General features: G+C 46.7%; 1 protein-coding gene across 4 annotated transcripts in view; it reads right to left on the bottom strand.

Annotated features, from left to right (window-relative positions):
* Window positions 1-19,860, bottom strand: part of LOC115565978 (tumor necrosis factor receptor superfamily member 14-like) — a 52,024-nt gene that overhangs the window by 22,553 nt on the left and 9,611 nt on the right. Inside the window, exons 3-8 of one of the 4 annotated variants that reach the window (XM_030391703.1) lie at window positions 18,952-19,093; window positions 17,919-18,012; window positions 17,427-17,552; window positions 16,343-16,498; window positions 12,320-12,407; window positions 12,152-12,232 (exon numbers count right to left, since the gene is read on the bottom strand). The exons of the other annotated variants lie outside the window; for them this stretch is intronic. Coding sequence (XP_030247563.1) covers window positions 12,152-12,232; window positions 12,320-12,407; window positions 16,343-16,498; window positions 17,427-17,552; window positions 17,919-18,012; window positions 18,952-18,990 — 584 coding nt within the window. The 5' untranslated portion in view covers window positions 18,991-19,093. The remainder of the gene's footprint in view (window positions 1-12,151; window positions 12,233-12,319; window positions 12,408-16,342; window positions 16,499-17,426; window positions 17,553-17,918; window positions 18,013-18,951; window positions 19,094-19,860) is intronic. 4 annotated transcript variants of the gene reach the window in all.

The raw sequence follows: 19,860 nt of genomic DNA, 5'->3' as shown, positions 1-19,860 counted from the left end.
CTATATAACTAGAATGGCACTCAATAGAACAGATGCCTCTGCTAAGGCCCGATAGTCCCTTTAAATAAATCTTCTAGTCTAATCCAATATCAAACTACATAGCCCTCTATCACTTTAAATTCTAAACCATCCATGGATGCTTTACCATAATTTAAGTTCTAGGATCTAGCAAATCTAGGATCTGAATCAAACTGTACTCCCTCATATAACAGCCACCTAAACATGCCTGACTTTTTTTTATCATAGGTTCATGCAGTATAACCTGAGAAATGATTAAAAATGTCGCCCTATCTTGCAACGCTAAAGTCAGCGAGAAAACAATCCCGGATCTGTTCCTTTACCTGGTTCCTATGGAGCCTGTTCTACCTCTGCTCCGCTACCCTGCCTCACTGCTCTACCTAATGAGCCCAGAGACACTGCGGCTCAGACAGCCGAAGTGGTTGGTATGTTCCCTTTCAGTCGATTCACTCGGTACAACACATATATTATGGGATATCACGCCCCCGCGACTGAAGACACCTCTATTCACGCCTTTACGGCAGATGACCTGTGGTCAGTCATCCTTCAGTTCTTACGCTATTCACCTCGCTAAGAACACCTCTACTGAGTCAGGCTAACTAGCTGCTGCCAGTTAGCTTGGTCTTGTTGTGGCTACTGCCAGCTTGAAATTAGCTTAACTGCCCCTGTTGGTGTTAGCCACTGGCTACCCGCGGAGCGCTAATTTCGTCTGCTTTCTTCTGGTTTGGTGTCTCAATATGAGCGCGCAGCCTAAGCAAGCGAAGGTAAAGTCTTCTGTTCGCCCCTGTCCTCAGGGGTGCGGCTTCTCCCTGCACAAAAAGGACTACCACGAAGCGTGTCCCGTCTGCCTGGGGATTGTCCACGCCAGGAGAGCGTTGACCGAGCCCGAGTCCTGTGAGTCCTGTCTCCAGCTCCGGGGCTCAACCCTTGAAAGACGGGTCAAGTTCATGGAGAGAGTCCTGGGAAAGACAGCCATTGCACGGCACAACCCCCTCCTCTCCGAGTCGAGGGACCCGGCTTCGTCCGAGTCCGGCGGCGAGGAGCTCTTGGTCGAAGACCCCATTAGAAGCTGGGCAGACCATATGGAGTGTGCTGACGGGCTAGCTGGGTTGGAACCGGCCCCCTCCGAGGGCGCTAGCCAGCCGCTACCCGGGGTAGCCTCTTACCATGAGGACGATGACGTGCTGGACATCGGCCTGGATGTGCATGGCTTAACGGAGGATGAACAGGAGCCGCTGTCGTCGGGTCAGTACGCCACCGCTGCTGCGCCAGTTGACCAGGTCGACACATCCTTCCTCTCACTGTACCGCCGTGCAGCTGAGAAACTGGAAGTGGACTGGCCCTCTCCTCCACCGGCTCAGAAGCAGTCGCGGTTCTCGGGGTTTTTCCTTCCTCCCGAACCGACGACTGTCAGAAACAATCTGCCCATGTTCCCTGATTTTGTCGCAGAGCTCACCTCGACGTGGAACAAACCACTGTCTACCCGCACCACGGTGCCCGGCTATGGACAGTTTTTGGACCTGGATGGAGCTGAAAAAGCTGGTTTGGTCAACCCTCCGCCTGGCAGCATATCTTGCCCCGGCCCAGAACCATGGTGTCGGCGGCTCCACCACGCTCCCATCCAAGCACTGCAGGTTCTCCGCGTCCCAGCTGGAGAAGATTTACCGAACACAGGCAAGCATGGCCCGTGCACTGAGCTCCGTCACCATGCTTCAGACATATCAAGCTATGTGTCTGGCGGAACTCGGGTCACGTATGCCTCCTGACAGTCCACTGTCCCCTCTCCTTAACGAGGTTAGAATCGCTACGGATTACAACCTTACGAGTGTCCCGCTGTGCAGCGCTCTCCCTGGGAAGAGGGATGGCTTCCACGGTGGTGGCGCAGAGGCACCTGTGGCTGACTCTCTCCGACGTTCCGGACAGGGACAGAGCTGTTTATTTGGACGAGCCAGTGTCGGCTGACGGTTTGTTCGGACAGTCGCTCGACGCCATCCAGGCTAAGTTTGAGCTAAGAAAGAAACAGACCGAGGCTTTGAGCAGCATCATCCCCAGACGGGACGCTAAGCCCAAACAGCCAGCCAACCTGCACAAACCGGCACCGCCGCCTCCTCCCAAGAGGTCTGCGACGCCGGCGAGGTCGGGACCCCAGCCGGTGAAGCAGCATGCACCCGGTCACAATCCACGCCCCTCGGCTTGGAGCAAGGGTCCGCCACCGGGCCTCCAGAGGGGCTCGGCGCCCAGGAGTAAAAAGCAGCAGTCGTCCTAGTTCGGGATCGGCTCGAGAGGGGCTCCAGCAGCAGGGAGACACTGCTGCCCCTCGGTTGTTGCCGCCAAAAAGGCCGCGTTTAAGTTTTGTTCAGGGGTCAAGTCCCGAGAGGCGCTTCTCTCCCCTAACACAGTCTCCCAAGCACAACTCCCTCTCACACACAAATGCCCCAAAAATGGTGCCTGTTCACTGTGTGAATGTTGTAAATGTGCATTTATTGAATCCAATAAAGATTTCGTTTTGTTCTCAAAACATTGCAAATCAAATAAGCCGGAGCAGACCAGCGCTGCTGTTCCCCCCCCGGCACGCTAGAGGGCGACAGCCCCTCCCCCACAGTGCTGCAGGTCAGTCGGCTAGCTGTTCATTTTCCTCGGTGGTGCGCATGCGCAGTCTCACCTTGGGTAGAGAGAACCGTTGCCATGGGTTACGGGTTATGGCCCGGCCGCCTCGCTTTCACTCTGTAATAAACACAGTTGTACGAGGCGAAGCAGCAGCAGTTATGAGGGAAGAAATAAACAGCTTGTTGAACAAGAGAGCGATACGAGTTGTTCCCGCCTCGGAAATGAACAAAGGCTGTTACAGCCGTTATTTCGTTGTTCCGAAGAAGGGCGGAGGCTCCGTCCTATTCTAGATTTGCGAGTGTTAAACAAATACCTACGAACTTACAAGTTCAAAATGCTTACACTCAGACAGCTACTGAGCGCAATCAGACCGGGAGATTGGTTTACAACTATCGACCTGACAGACGCTTACTTTCATGTAGCGATTCACCCGGACCACAGGCAGTTTCTAAGGTTTGCATTCAAGGACACAGCCTACGAATACCTGGTGCTGCCGTTCGGCTTGTCACTCGCCCCCCGAACATTCACCAAATGTGTCGAGGTGGCGTTGGCTCCGCTCCGGGAGAAAGGCGTTCGCATATTAGCCTATCTGGACGATTGGGCTATTATTATTGGGCTAATATTACTGGTAGTGGCTCAGATATTGGACCGCTTCGGCACGGCGAAAGTGGATCTTTTTGCCTCCAGAGCAAATACCCACTGTCCCCTGTTCTTTTCCATAACGGACCACAACGCCCCACTGGGAATGGATGCGCTAGCGCACACATGGCCCAACACGCTGCTGTATGCATTTCCCCCGGTGGAAATGATTTTGTCTGTTCTGGAGAGGGTGCGCCAGCAGAGGCTCTCCCTGATCCTGGTGGCTCCTCGCTGGCCGGTGAAGTCGTGGTACGCCGAGATAATCAGTCTGCTGGTGGCGAGGCCTTGGCAGCTCCCTCTTCGCAGGGACCTCCTCTCTCAGGCGGGAGGGGAGGTGATTCACCCACGCCCGGAGCTGTGGCGACTACATGCCTACCTGTTGAGAGGTCCAACTTGATAGCTCAGGGTCTGCCCCCAAATGTGGTTGCAACGATCCAGAGTGCGAGGGCATCATCTACTAGGGGCCTATATGCCTACAAATGGCGGGCGTTTGAGCAGTGGTGTCAGGACCGAAATGTACTCCCATTTCAGTGCTCTATTGTGGATGTTTTGACATTCCTTCAGGAGCTGCTGGATAAGGGTCTCTCTTTCTCAACAATTAAGGTCTTTTTGGCAGCTATATCTGCATGCCATGTTGGTTTTGATGGAGTGACGCCAGGCGCTCACCCTCTTGCTATGCGCTTCCTGAAGGGAGGCCGCAGGCTGAGGCCTGTGTTTAAACCCAGCGTTCCCTCATGGGATTTAGCGTTGGTTCTTGAGGCTCTTTGTGGACCCCCATTTGAGCCTATTGAGTCTGCAGATATGAAATTTCTTTCATACAAGACTGCACTATTGCTTGCTCTGGCTTCTGCAAAGCGAGTGGGCGACCTTCATGCTCTGTCTGTGCATCCCACTTGTACCCAGTTCACTCCGAATGGATCTAAGGTTACACTGCGCCCGAATGCGGCGTATTTGCCTAAGATTATCCCCACAGCCTATAGCTCTATGACTTTTGAGCTCTTGAGCTACTGCCCCCCTCCGTTTGCATCTGAGGAGCAGAGGAGGTTACATTGTTTGTGCCCTGTGCGTGCACTACGCACTTACATAATCCGCACCAAGGGTGTGCGTTTATGCGACCAGTTGTTTGTATGTTTTGCTAATCCGGCTAAGGGCAAGGCGCTGTCTAAACAGCGGCTGTCCCACTGGATTGTGGAGGCTATCTCCATAGCATACAGCAGCAGGGGTCTGTCGTTGCCCCAAGGTGTCAGGGCACATTCAACCAGGGGCATGGCGGCCTCGTGGGCCTTGTTTAAAGGGGTTTCTGTGAGTGATATCTGCGCTGCAGCCAGTTGGTCATCACCGCACACTTTTGTTCGATTTTATCGTTTGGACGTGACAGCCCCTACGGTTGCTCACTCTGTCCTTTCTGCTGGGTCTACGATGCACTAGAGTGTTGGAGGTTTGACTCCGGTTCGGTGGCTGCTCTGCTGGGCGTGTATACATGTCCCCTAATATATGTGTTGTACCGAGTGAATCGACTGAAAGGGAACGAAATGTTATGAATATAACTTCTGTTCCCTGAAGGGGAGGAACGAGGTACAACACTACGTTGCCCCGCTGCGCAGCCGGGCTCGGTGAAGAGCGGCTATCGAACTGAAGGATGACTGTGGTGGTGCACGTATATATGTGCAGGCGGGGCCGCACATACGTCACCACAGGTCATCTGCCGTAAAGGCGTGAATAGAGGTGTCTTCAGTCAGGCCACGCGGGGGCGTGATATCCCATAATATATGTGTTGTACCTCGTTCCTCTCCTTCAGGGAACAGAAGTTATATTCATAACATTTCGTTTACCAGCAGGGCAACTACAGCTCACAATCCACTAAATCAGCTTTGTTGTTGTACAACCCAATAGCACTAGACAACCTAGCTAGCCATTTCTTGACTCTTTTGTTGTATGATTAAACAGAAAATTAATAGTGGCCCATGGCTCCCCTCTTCTGGTTGTACAGTGGGGCTACCCAAGCACTATAGCTGTCAATTTTTTTTTTTTATATTTTGCCCACAAAATAATTTACTGCATAAGCATTTTTCCTACCATCGTGTTGTTGTACAAGCAACAGGACACCATTGATGTGTTAAGTGGTTCTGGTGATGGTACACTGTGGCAGAGGGAAGATATTGAATACTTTTGTACTATCTCTTTTTTGTTGCACTTTGTAGATGGTCCCAGTGTTGCACTCATCTGAAGGTGGACTGCACATAGAGTCAAATGTTTGTTGAAGGACAGCTTGTGTTGATGAAATTAGGTTGTGGGTTCTTGTCTAGCCGCCAGATGGTTTCATTCTTTTGGACCTTGTGGTTCCGCTACAGTATCAGTAAATCTCTCTCTGGGTCTTAGGGCGTTTTCACACCTATAGTTTGTTTGCTCTGGTCCAAATCAGGGACCAACTTGTTACAATGTTGCATATTACCTCGAGTTTGGTTTGTGTTCACACAGCAGCATTTACAGGTGGACCAAAATGTGTGATGCGTGAGGAAACTGCTCTCTAATTGGTCTAAATTTCGAAAACGAGGCAGCAATTCAGCTGAATTTAGCACCGAGCAGACAGGAAGTCAAGCACTGAAATAACAACAATTTGACATCCGGTTACTTTTCAAAATAAAACACTCGTGTTTACACCAGCACACAAATCTCAAAAAAGAGACAAACACAAGCTCTTCTTCTGATCCTTCGGTCGGGAACACTTCGTGTTGTTGTTTTTATGAGACAGACCTATAACTGCGGTCGCGAGTGATCATGTGATTATCGCGGGAACTCCTTGGCCTCGCGACGCCAGCTGCCTACCGTACTGCACCGTGTCCGACTCAAAACGCAACCGGGGGTCAGTGTTGCCAGATTGGGCGGTTTTCCGCCCAATTGGGCTACTTTTGTTGACGCCAGGTGGGAAAAAAATACATTGGGCGGGTGAATAAAATTTGGGCTGTTTTTTGGGTGTCTGGCAACTTCGTGATTTGGACTGGTTTTTGGTGGATTGGGCGGGTTCTAAGATCTGATTGGGCTGGAAACTGTCAATCCGATCTGGCAACACTGCCGGGGGTTACCGGACGGCGAAGTGCACCAAGGGGGTAAACGCTCCAGGGTTCGATTCAAACGAACTAAACAAGGCAGGTGTGAAAACGCCCTTAGGGCATACCTGTCAACATTGGGATTTGAAAATAAGGGAAGGTCCCTGCGAATAAATGAATCATCTGTGGGTGGTGGGACTGCCTGCGTCATGGGCCATGACCCCTTACATTTTTTGAAAAATGTACAAGACATTTACTAACTAGGGGTGTAACGATACACAAAAATCACGATTTGATATGTACCTCGGTTTTAAGGTCTCGGTTCGATTCATTTTCGGTACAGTACAGGAACAAAGTGCAAAACATAAATTTGCTTGTTGTTTATTAGTAATTTTTCTAAACCAAATTCACACATTTTTGTCAAATGTAATTAATTTACCATTATACAAAATATGAATATAAAATAAAAAATAGAATACTGTTGTATAGTGCTGCCTAAAGAGTTCAATAAATTATTCTCAAATAAACAAAATATATAAAATAAGCCTTACAATGAATAAAACATTCTCAAGAAAACAAAATATATAAAATATGATTAATAAAAAACTTCTCACAAAACTTTTTCACGTGTAAAGTGCAGCACTAACAGTTCAAGCCAGTGACGGACTGACCATAAGGGAATATGGGCAAATGCCACAACGGCTGCCTGACGATGCGGCCGCAAATGAATAAATAAATGAATGAATAAAGCGGATCATCACGACAGCACAGTGCATAGTTTGTGTCAACACAGCAGCGACATGCGCCTGCTCTACAAGCAGGAAGGGTCTTCAAGCCACCTGCTGGGCCAGAGGGGAAACACGGGAGATTTAAGGGAAAATATGTGAACGGGAAGACAGCGGGAAAGATGATTAAAATAATGGAATTTCCCAGGGAAAACGGGAGGGTTGACAGGTATGCCTTAGGGTCTCGGTGCGGTCAGATTCAAGCAGCTCGCCTCTCGACCCGCCCCCCTCACAGAGGACAGGTAAAGTGCAACGAGCCACAGTAGCACCGAGATCGAAAAGTGGCTAAAGGTATGTCGATTGCTGCTTAACGGCATATACCAATCCCTAGAATGGCATACAGATTCTCGGAGTGGTATATACCGATCCCCAGACTGACATACAGATTCTCGGAGTGGTATGCTGCTATTATGCCGCTGTTATTCCACCGACACATGACGGTATGTGCCACTTGAGAATGTTACGGCACTGAGAGACTGTTGGATGGGTACCGCTCCCTGATGAATATGCAAATGTAATGCCACTGGGCTGGTATGACGACAAGTACAGCCGTAAACATATACTTTTTTTTTTTTTTTTTTTGTCTTTATTGACAATGCTAACTTAACACTTTACCGCAAGTAATGTTATGTTGTTGGGATTGTAGGCATATAGACAGTAATTACACGTGGGACTCTTACGATATGATAGAAAAGCAATATGTCTAAATGTCCGCCTATAAACTACTTAAAGCTAATGAAAGCGCTAACCTTAGCTAACATGGCTAATATTAGCCCAGCCACCGTAATAATGAAAACCCATCACTAAGTATTGTTTTGTTGGCAGGCTCAAAAGTTCTGCTATCGATTAGTCAGACTGGCTATAAGGTGGCTGGGCTAATATTAGCCATGTTAGCTAAGGTTAGCGCTTTCATTAGCTTTAAGTAGTTTATAGGCGGATATTTAGACATATTACTTTACTATCATATCGTAAGAGTCCCACGTGTAATTACTGTCTATATGCCTACAATCCCAACAACATAACATTACTTGCGGTAAAGTGTTAAGTTAGCATTGTCAATAAAGACAAAAAAAAAAGAGAAAAAGTTTATGTTTACTGCTGCACTTGTCGTCAAACCAGCCCAGTGGCATTATATTTGCATATTCATCAGGGAGCGGTACTCATCCAACAGTCTCTCAGTGCCGTAACAATCTCAAGTGGCACATACCGTCATGTGTCGGTGGAATAACAGCGGCATAATAGCAGCATACCACTCCGAGAATCTGTATGTCAGTCTGGGGATCGGTATATACCACTCCGAGAATCTGTATGTCAGTCTGGGGATCGGTATGCCATTCTAAGGATCGGTATATGCCGTTGAGCAGCAATCGACATACCTTTAGCCACTTTTCGATCTCGCTGTCACTCACGAGCCAGGAACCAGAAAAAAGGCCTCTGCGTTATTTAATAGGGCTTATATAATATTTCTAAATAATAGTAGTAATGTCACTGATAAAAATGTAGATCGTGTTTACACCAGCACACAAATCTCAAAAAAGAGACAAATATAAATATATCGCAGGGTTAACAGTATCTCAGTTGTGTGTTGCACATTGGGATCTGACCTTCACACCGGGTCAAACTTCATTGATCTTCACAAAGATTAGCTTCGACCAGCAGCAACACTTATAAGCACTTACAAAGCAACTTGTAATAAACAACATATGTATAATAAACGAGCCATGACGACACACTCTTCAACAGTATAACAGTGTGTTAGCAGCTTTAAAGAAAATAAATAAAATACAGAACATACCGTATGACGAACAACACTGCAAACTCTGTGTCATAAATATGACAGGAAAAACGGAACGAGTTTTGTTTTCACCTTTCAAAATAAAGGTCTGTCATAAATGGACTAACCAACATTTTAACTGTTTCTGACGGCACAGACAGATGACGTAGTCCTGATCACATGAGCATCAGATCAGAAAATATGTTGTGCTGATGGTAAATGAGAGAATGTAATGATGGTTATTGTTCCAATGATGGAATTTCAGCTAATAAAACTGTTTAATAACTGTTACGACAAAAGAGGTCTATCATAAACAGAGGAGTCAGAGTTGAAGCCAAAAAGAGAAACATTGAATTTATTAAGCAAACATCACAACATATTGCTGATGGGTCAGCTAAATGAAAACAATGAAGGGAAGCCACGTAGACCCCACAAAGGCCCGTTCTAGGTGGCTCCAACCCTCAATCCTGAAAAAACATTATGAAGGCTGAGGCTAACAGAAATAAAACTGAAAGTGACACCTCAGAAAACCCATAATAAGAAGTGAAGTAATGGAAACAGACCCCAGATTAGTCTGCTGCGGTGGAAGTAAGAGAGATAAGGTTACTGCCCCCTCTTTACAGGTTTATTCTCAATGTGACCGGTTACATCTGAAAAGAGAACACAAGATTTTATGGGTCAACAACGTGCAGAGAATAACCTGCATGAAGGAGCATGGAACCATAACATTGGTATTTTCACTTTGGTTTGGCAGTGTCAGCTATCATACTGTAAGATGTAAAGTTCAGAAAGGAGTGCTTGCTCAGCAGGACTGAGCCCGATATATTAAGACTTGTTCATTAAGAATGTTTCCCTGCCAATGTAAGTCATATCTCACTTGATGACATGCACAGTAGGGCAGTACTTCTTCTACGATCTTCACATAATAACACCAAAGCACAATACTTTCTGTTTAATTTGCCAGCCAGGTCACCTCCAATTGCCTCCACCACATATGCTTTTATTCTGAAGGGCTTGAAAGCGATTAGAGCCCCTGCGATTCCTCTGTCTTCTTTATTTTACTCAGGGGCGGTTCTAGGGGGGCCAACAGGGGCCAGTGCCCCCGTAACTCTGAGTCTGGACCCCCCCTGTGGCCCCCCTGACAGTGAGTCTGCATTAATAATACAATGACAGATTTCTTGCAATGATTTTGTTCGGAAGGGAGAGGCAGAAATAAAGTGTCTCAGCAGTTTACTACCCAATCAAAATTGCTGAAATTGTAAACACTGTTTTGTCTAAATGAGGGATTTATCCTTTTTTCCGGGTTGTATGTGCCCCCTTACAAAAAAGCCAGCCCCAACCTGGCCCCCCTATTAAAACTGGTCTAGAACCGCCACTGCTTTTACTTGTGGGGCGTTTCTTTCTTTTTTTTTCTTTTTTTTACCTTGTTCCACAATCTGTTAATTCTTCACAATCCCCCTGTTGGCTTCATGATAGTAATGTATTTGCAAAAGTGAAAACTGTTGAATAGACAGACACCTTTTGGTCACCGTAAGTTCTCATCAGCAGGAAGGCCTCCAGACTGTCTTGTGACATTCTGATAACAACTAACAGGATTCTGAAGCTGGATTCAGAACATTTGGTAGCCAAGTTGCAGTGAAAATATTTTTACACTTCTAGTTCCCTGGTCTCCAAGTTAAGAAGGTTCTTTTCTTTCTTTCTTTCTTTCTTTCTTTCTTTCTTGATGAGTTTTGTCTAAAATTCCTGGGACAAGGCCTAAACCTGTAATTTTCACAAGCTGAAGATATTTTCATATTTTGCTCTGTGATGTCAAATACAACTGTAAACCCCACTTGTAAATTATAAAGTTTTTACATGTCTTTGAAAAGGCAGTTGCTCACAACTGGTTTAATAAGTCTACAGGGGTTGTCGGGGACATTAAACATCATGTAGCCACTACTAGTCTGCTTTTATGCCACATGTCATACAACCACCATCTCTGGCCTTAATGCATTGCTTTAAGTGGTTTGTCTCCTCGCCCACAGGTTAAGGTCTCTGGTAGCACATCTGGATAAGGTAGCAGCCATCACCAGAACACTGGAACATTAATAATGACAATGGTTTATATTAAATCAGACCGGCTTAAGCTTGTACACCAGATCAGACCAACTAAACAGTCCGTGTATCTTTTGGGTCCGTATATCTTTTGGTCATTCGATTTTCATGTCAGAAACGGGCATTAAAAAATAAAAAACAAAAAACGAATGGTTATTTGATTTTCGTTTTAAAATACAAAAAATAAAATTGAAATACAAGGCGATTTTCTTTTTCATGGTCAAGAGGGGTTGGGTGAAATTAAAAAAATGTTTCGATTTTCATTTTCTATTTCATATAACAAAAAATAAAATCACTAGAAAACAGAAACGGAAAAAAGGCCTGTTTTTTCATATTCTGAGACCGGATGATGTCATTTACTGGACGGTGCTGTGTAGAACAAACAGTATGCTACAACGGGGTAATCTACCGTGACACATGGACATGGAACTGCGGTCAAGCCGAGTATTCTCAGCAGTATGGTAAATGCGGAGAAACAGCACATTTACTTTAGGTTTTCAAAATAAAGGTATTATGAACAGCAAGCTATTACCCGAACCTACATTTAAAATACAACATGTTACATTGAAGTGTTTCATGCGCCCATGATGAATAAGAAACACTTAATATCAAGTATCTTTACTGCACCAGTGTGGAGAAATGCCAAAATAAGAGTCCCATATTTATGCCTCCAGATTGCATATTTTACGATATTTGAGGTGCTGTAAAAACACATTGCTTAATATTTCCTGGCTACTAGTGGTATATTTGACTTTCACACATACTATATACACTATATGTGATATAAAGCATTTTCACTGTACCAGTGTTGAGAAATTCAACGATAAAATTCCCATATTTCTTCCTTGAGATTGCATATTTGACCGTATTTGAGTTACTGTAAAATCACTTTGCCCAATAATTCCTGGCTATGGGTGATATATCTGACTTCTACACATCTAAGAAGCATACTTGATATCAAGCATTTTTACTGCAGAAATTTGGAGAAATTCAAAAATAAAAGTCCCTGTAATAAAACATTAACAAAACACCATATTAACAACATTGTGACGTGCCAGACTTTGTAATTATTCATCAAAAACATGTCCAAATCATACCTGTGTTTAAACTCCCTTTCTTCTTTCTGTAAAGTAACAGTAGAAGTGCTGCTACAATGATTACTATAAAAACATTACACAACTGCTGTCCTGTTTGCTGTTTGTTCTCCACATTCAGCATCAGTTGAAACAGTTCCTGGTTTTATCACTTGAAGATTTAATGTTTCACACCTGGAATGAAAGAGGGACATTGTGAAGGACACTATGAAGTTACTGCAGTTGTAACACTTTAGGTCTCTGCTGTGAAGCTTTACTCACTGTGTGTGTGACAGACAGGATGTAAAGGTTCCATCTGAATATGTTCCTTCACTGCAGTCCGAGCACTCAGTGTCTCTCTGCGCTGTTCCTGTACAAATGCAAATGATCTTTGTTGAAACTAGCATAGATATACTATGAAAGGATCGAGGTTTAAAATGAATCGAAATCAGTACATTCCAACAGACCTGCAGGATTTTTTTTCTCAGTGGATATATATATACTCCTCCTTGAACCGGCACCTTATCGTGGTGGAGGGGTTTGAGCACCCGAATGATCCTAGCAGCTATGTTGTCCGGGGCTTAATGCCCCTGGTAGAGTCTCCCAAGGCAAACAGGTCCTAGGTGACGGGTCAGACTAAGATCGGTTCACTCGCCCCAAATGACAGTAAGAACAGCAAGGATGTGCACGTCGCCCGGATTGGCGTCACCGGGGCCCCACCCTGGAGCCAGGCCTGGGGTTGGGGCTCGCAGGTGAGCGCCTGGCCCACGTTGCTCGTTCGGGCTGCGCCCGACCGGGTCCCGTGGGCAAAGACCCGGCCGGGCGCAGCCCGAACGAGCAACGTGGGTCCGCCCTCCCGTGGGCTCACCACTCGCGGGAGGGTTCAGAAGGGACAGTGCAGTGGGATATGGGTGGCAGTCGTGGGCGGGGGCCCCGGCGGCGAAATCCCCGGATGGTGACTCTAGCCATGGGGACATGGAATGTCACCTCGCTGGGGGGGAAAGAGCCTGAGCTGGTGCGGGAGATTGAGCGGTACCGGCTAGAATTATTCGGGCTCACCTCAACGCACAGTCTGGGCTCTGGAACCCAACTCCTTGAGAGAGGCTGGACTCTCTTCTACTCTGGAGTTGCCCGCGGTGAGAGGCGGCGAGCTGGTGTGGGCTTGCTTATAGCCCCCCAGCTCAGCCGCCATGTGTTGGAGTTCTCCCCGGTGAACGAGAGGGTCGTTTCCCTGTGCCTTCGGGTCAGGGATAGGACTCTCACCGTTGTCTCGGCTTATAGGCCGAACAGCGGTGCAGAGTACCCGGCCTTCTTGGAGTCCCTGGGAGGGGTACTGGAGAGTGCTCCAACCGGGGACTCCGTCGTTCTCCTGGGGGACTTCAACGCCCATGTGGGCGACGACAGTGTTACCTGGAGGGGTGTGATTGGGAGGAACGGCCTCCCCGATCTGAACCCGAGTGGTGTTTTGTTACTGGACTTCTGTGCTAGTCACAGTTTGTCCATAACGAACACCATGTTCAAGCATAAGGGTGTCCATATGTGCACGTGGCACCAGGACACCCTAGGCCGGAGATCAATGATCGACTTTGTGGTCGTGTCATCTGACCTCCGGCCGTATGTCTTGGACACTCGGGTGAAGAGAGGGGCTGAGCTGTCAACTGATCACCACCTGGTGGTGAGTTGGATCCGCTGGCAGGGGAGGAAGCCGGACAGACCTGGCAGACCCAAACGTATCGTGAGGGTCTGCTGGGAACGTCTGGCAGAACCCTCGGCCAGGGAGATCTTTAACTCCCACCTCCGGGAGAGCTTTGACCAGATCCCGAGGGAGGCTGGGGACATTGAGTCCGAATGGACCATGTTCTCCACTTCCATTGTTGACGCGGCTGTCCGGAGCTGTGGCTGTAAGGTCTCCGGTGCCTGTCGCGGCGGCAATCCCCGAACCCGGAGGTGGACACTGGAAGTAAGGGTTGCTGTCAAGCTGAAGAAGGAGTCCTACCGAGCCTGGCTGGCCCGGGGGACTCCTGAGGCAGCTGACGGGTACCGGCAGGCCAAGCGTGCGGCAGCACGGGCAGTCTCGGAAGCAAAAACTCGGGTCTGGGAAGAGTTCGGGGAGGCCATGGAGGAGGACTACCGGTTGGCCTCGAAGAAATTCTGGCAAACCATCCGGCGCCTCAGGAGGGGGGAAGCAGTCCTCCACCAACACTGTTTACAGTGGGGGTGGGGAGCTGTTGACCTCGACTGGGGACATCGTCGGGCGGTGGAAAGAATACTTCGAGGATCTCCTCAATCGCACTGACACGCCTTCCATAGAGGAAGCAGAGGCTGGGGACTCAGAGGTTGACCCATCCATCACCCAAGCCGAAGTCACTGAGGTAGTCCGGAAGCTCCTCAGTGGCGAAGCACCGGGGGTGGATGAGATCCGCCCTGAGTACCTCAAGTCTCTGGATGTTGTGGGGCTGTCTTGGTTGACACGTCTCTGCAGTATCGCGTGGCAGTTGGGGACAGTGCCTCTGGACTGGCAGACCGGGGTGGTGGTCCCCCTATTTAAAAAGGGGGACCGGAGGGTGTGTTCCAACTATCGGGGGATCACACTCCTCAGCCTCCCTGGGAAAGTCTATTCAAGGGTACTGGAGAGGAGAATTCGGCCGATAGTCGAACCTCGGATTCAGGAGGAACAATGCGGTTTTCGTCCTGGCCGTGGAACACTGGACCAGCTTTATACCCTCCGCAGGGTGCTTGAGGGTTCATGGGAGTTTGCCCAACCAGTCCACATGTGTTTTGTGGACTTGGAGAAGGCATTCGACCGTGTCCCTCGTGGCATTCTGTGGGAGGTGCTCCGGGAGTATGGGGTCGGAGGCCCTCTGTTAAGGGCTGTACGGTCCCTGTACGACCGGAGCAGGAGCTTGGTTCGCATTGCCGGCAGTAAGTCAGACCTGTTCCCAGTGCATGTTGGACTCCGGCAGGGCTGCCCTTTGTCACCGGTTCTGTTCATTATTTTTATGGACAGAATTTCTAGGCGCAGCCACGGGCCGGAGGTGATCTGGTTTGGGAGCCACTGGATCTCATCTCTGCTTTTCGCGGATGATGTGGTCTTGTTGGCTCCTTCAAGCCAGGACCTCCAGCATGTCCTGGGGCGGTTTGCAGCCGAGTGTGAAGCGGCTGGGATGAGAATCAGCACCTCCAAATCTGAGGCCATGGTTCTCGACCGGAAAAAGGTGGCTTGCTCCCTCCAGGTGGGAGGAGAGTTCCTGCCTCAAGTAGAGGAGTTTAAGTATCTCGGGGTCTTGTTCACGAGTGAGGGAAGGATGGAGCGTGAGATTGACAGGCGGATCGGTGCAGCGGCCATGGTGAAGTCGGTCTGTCGTGGTGAAGAGAGAGCTGAGCCGAAAGGCGAAGCTCTCGATTTACCAGTCAATCTACGTTCCGACCCTCACCTATGGCCATGAACTTTGGGTCATGACCGAAAGAATAAGATCCCGGATACAAGCGGCTGAAATGAGCTTCCTCCACAGGGTGGCAGGGCGCTCCCTTAGAGATAGGGTGAAGAGCTCTGTCACCCGGGAGGAGCTCGGAGTAGAGCCGCTGCTCCTCCACATCGAGAGGAGCCAGCTGAGGTGGCTCGGGCATCTGTTTCGGATGCCCCCGGGACGCCTCCCTCAGGAGGTGTTCCTGGCATGTCCCGCCGGGAGGAGACCCCGAGGAAGACCCAGGACACGCTGGTGTGACTATGTCACCCAGCTGGCCTGGGAACGCCTTGGGATCCTCCCGGAAGAGCTGGAGGCAGTGTCCGGGGAGAGGGAAGTCTGGGTGTCCCTGCTCAGGCAGCTGCCCCCGCGACCCGGCCCCGGATAAGCGGACGAAAATGGATGGATGGAGGGATATATATATATATTAAAAAAATAAAACTATTTCTGAAGCAGACACCTTTGTATTGTTCCCAAAAAATCTTCAGCAAGTTTGTATGTTTCAGATCAAAATAATCTTGTGTCACAGTATTAATGTTACACTAACTATCCTGACAGTCTTTGGTTTAGAAGCTGTTACTGTGCTGATATGCATGAGAACACTGTTTTCCTGGATGGAAAAAGACTTCTTAACAGAGGACCTTAAAGAGACTTCAGGTACTTTCAGTCAGTGGGTGAATAGAGGGGCAGCAGCTGTACACTATCAGAAAGAATAAGTGCTTTTTGAACACTGAAGCATGTAAACCTATTCAAGCAGACTTACTGATACAATTTAGAACCTGAAAATGAGCTTAATATGTCCCATATAATAAAAGTATAAAGTCAGAACAAGAAAACCAACCTTTGTGACGGATGTATTGTCCTGGTTTACAGCGTGTGTGTTCCTGTGCTGCCATACAGCTGTTCTCTGTAGAGTCCAGACAGAAGAATCCCTCCAGTGGTTCGCAAACTGTGTCTGACGTTGTCGTACATGACAGACTTATTTTCAAATTTGAACCTGCAACACACACAGAGGTTACTTGTTGGGGCTGTTTGTTTGTTAGTTTTGGTTGTTATTTCTGCTAATAACAAGTAGTACTTTTTGTTTGATTATTCTAGATGTTGCTTTATTTAGATTAGAGCCTGAACGCATTTTCTTTTGTCTAATCATTTCCTTCTTTAGCATATTTAGATGTTTATGTTAGTATTTTTGGGGGGTCATTTGGGTAATGCTGTGGGCACCCCAGGTTTCATAGGCAGAATGATAGGTCAAGGCCCATGATGCACCTGTGTCTGCCTATGAGGCATGCAGGATCCCTTTGTTCTTTGTTTCTTGGACAAAACCTCCAAAGAAAGGCACCCAAGATGCATTTGAATCAGATGCCAGAACCTCTTAGCTGGCTCCTTTGAAGGGGAAGCAGCAGCATCACTACTCTAAGCTCCCTTTGGAAGTCCAAGCTCCACCATCTACCTGTTAGGCTGAGCCCTGCTACCCTATTAAGGAACCCATTTCAGTCCCTTGTATCTGCTATCACCGTAGGTAACTTTTTATGAATTTTGATTTAATTGGGGCAGGAGAAAGAAGTGATGGCAGTTACCATTGACCTTTTTACCACTGAAGTTTGGAGTGACCAAAAAAATGCCATGAAATAAGTTAATCCATCAAATGAGTAAAGTCAGGACATCTCAAGGTTAGAAATAGTTCTCATATTCATTTTGTACTCAAACTATGTTTTCATCAAAGATTCCTCCATTTTTCGCAATTACAGTCATGCAGACATTTGGCATTCTATCTGTCTCAATGTTGAGGTTGGTTGAAAGAGATCTTCAGTTTCTTGGTATGAATTGCTTGGAACTGCCTTTATTTCTCAGAATGAGAATAGACTTAATTACTGCCTTAAATCTAGGCTTGGTCATACTTCTACTCATAATTAGGAAATATCTACCTGCATCACAGTTTCCACAGGCAAAACACTGTTTTAATCCTGTAGGCCGATCCATGAAGGTCCCTTCAGGACAGGGCAGACAGGAAGTACTACGGGTTTCGGTGCAGTCTGTTTTAACTCGATTACCTATTAAAAAGAAAACAAGCATTTGTTTTAATGACATATAATTTTCTATTAGACGGAAAGATATAATATTAAGAGCATGGTGCATGTTTTGGGCTTGGTGAAATGACAATTTATTACAGTGTCATTCTTATTTCTACTTTACCACCAGAAAATGCAAAATAAAATCCAACTTTTAAATAATATATGAAGTTCAGCTTGTTCTTCTACTGTTAAACACAAGTGAGATGCTAGCCCGTCACCGATACATTTCACTTGGGAACAGCAGTACACCAATGGTTCATTCAGGTAAGCACTGTTGGCACCTGGCAGTATAACAAAAGACTCCATATTTCACCAAAGTGCAACATCTGTTCAATAGGATCTTACCAGCATGACACATAGGACAGCAATCACTCCCTGTCAAATATTCAGATCGATGACATTTCAGGGTCTGTCCTCCGAAGCCATTCATCACAAGTATCTGTGAAGAGGACGGATGAATTAAGTAGAAAAACAAAAGTTACTCCCTGAAATCACGTGTGAGGTCACATTCATGTCATTTGACAGCAGGTTATGAGGGTTACTTTAAAAATGTACTGTGATACAGTAACTTATTAACTGTTAAACAATGTTATCAGTAATGAAAGTATCACAATATTAAATATTGTAACTTTGTCACTTGATTTATTGTTGGATTACCTCAGTACCAAACACATACAAATGAATATCAACAGGATGACTTTCATATGCAATCTTAAAAAAATCTCTAAAAATACACACTTGTGTATTTGGCTTCACTTCAGACCAGAGTGATGTGTGAGACTGGTGACGTGTTGTCATTGTATGAGGCAAGAATAAGCTTGCTGATTTTCAAATTTTTCCTTATGTTATTTAAATTTACATTTTGTACTATAACTTGGAATCAGTATTTTAAATATTAATCTAATAGTCATTGATGAGTAAGTTTATTTGAGGTTGGCTATTTGTTAATCGTCTATAACAGGCTATTTCATTTAAGGTCAATACTCGCGGTACTGATGTAGACAAAAACAGGTAAGATCAGTGCAGGTTAATGATCCAGAAGATAGCAGCAGTGCAGCATCACATTAAGTGCTATTCAGGTCATCTGATGAAAATTCCTGTGTTTTTTCATATCGCAATATATAATAATTAAAAAACAGCTCCATCTCGACTTTAACACCACTTCCTGTTCAGAGGATGTAGGCAGGGCAGCTGTGTATCATACAGCAGAACTGATGAAGAATCTCTGATGAACACAAAGAACTTTTTTTTTTCTTGACACAACAATGTTGTAGATTGATCAATAAGAGACAGCAAATAGAAAAAAGGTGTACAAAAAGAAGGAAATTATTGAGAGGAGGAGAAAATAGAAGCTTTGTGTAATGACAAATTACTTTACCAGTAACAGTGATGGTAATAGTGCAGGTTTTCCTCTCATTGTATACAGCTGGATCACAGTTTTTATGGGCTCAAGATGTCATCTCACTGAGTTTTGTGAAGAAGTGAGATGTAAAATCCAAAAGGAGGAAACCATCTGAAAACTTAAAAGAAAACATAGAATCCATGCAGAAATAAATAACTGCTAAGCAAACAGTTCATTCTGAGCATTCTGCAATGATCAGACATCCTAAATGTCATGTAAATGATAAACCTAGTTAACGCAGTGAGAATTTAAAGCAGCCTGAGTGATTGTTTTCACTAGCAAGGACCACACCATCAACGAGATGCGTTTAAGGATTTATTAGTGACAAAGGAAAACGAAGTGTCGAAGATCTTGGTTCTTTTGAGTTCTTCGAGTGCGTTGTGGGGATTCTTGTAGAGAATCCGCCGCCGCTCCCGGGCAGCGACGGACCCCCTCATGGACCTACGAAGGAGAGGAGAGAAAGAAGAAACAGACAGAGAGAAATGGGGTGGGGGGGAGGGGTGCAGAATACGAGAGCGAAGCAGATGAGAGGGTCAGGTGGTTATTTATAGAAATGCGGAAGTTGGCGCTGTTGAGGTGTGGTCCTGCTCCTGAAACTTCGCCAATTAAGCTTCAATTCACTAGCAAGGACCACACCATCAACGAGATGCGTTTAAGGATTTATTAGTGACAAAGGAAAACGAAGTGTCGAAGATCTTGGTTCTTTTGAGTTCTTCGAGTGCGTTGTGGGGATTCTTGTAGAGAATCCGCCGCCGCTCCCGGGCAGCGACGGACCCCCAAAAACCTCCAATTACTTGAGAAGAGATTGAGCGGATCTGAGATCTTTGAGATCTGAACAGATGTAACGGTGGTACGTTTGGGAGGACCAGCGGCCTATGAGATGTA

This window comes from Sparus aurata, chromosome 16 (assembly GCF_900880675.1).
Source record: "Sparus aurata chromosome 16, fSpaAur1.1, whole genome shotgun sequence".
Taxonomy (NCBI): Eukaryota; Metazoa; Chordata; class Actinopteri; order Spariformes; family Sparidae; genus Sparus; species Sparus aurata.
This window is presented reverse-complemented; position numbering and strand designations above follow the sequence as displayed.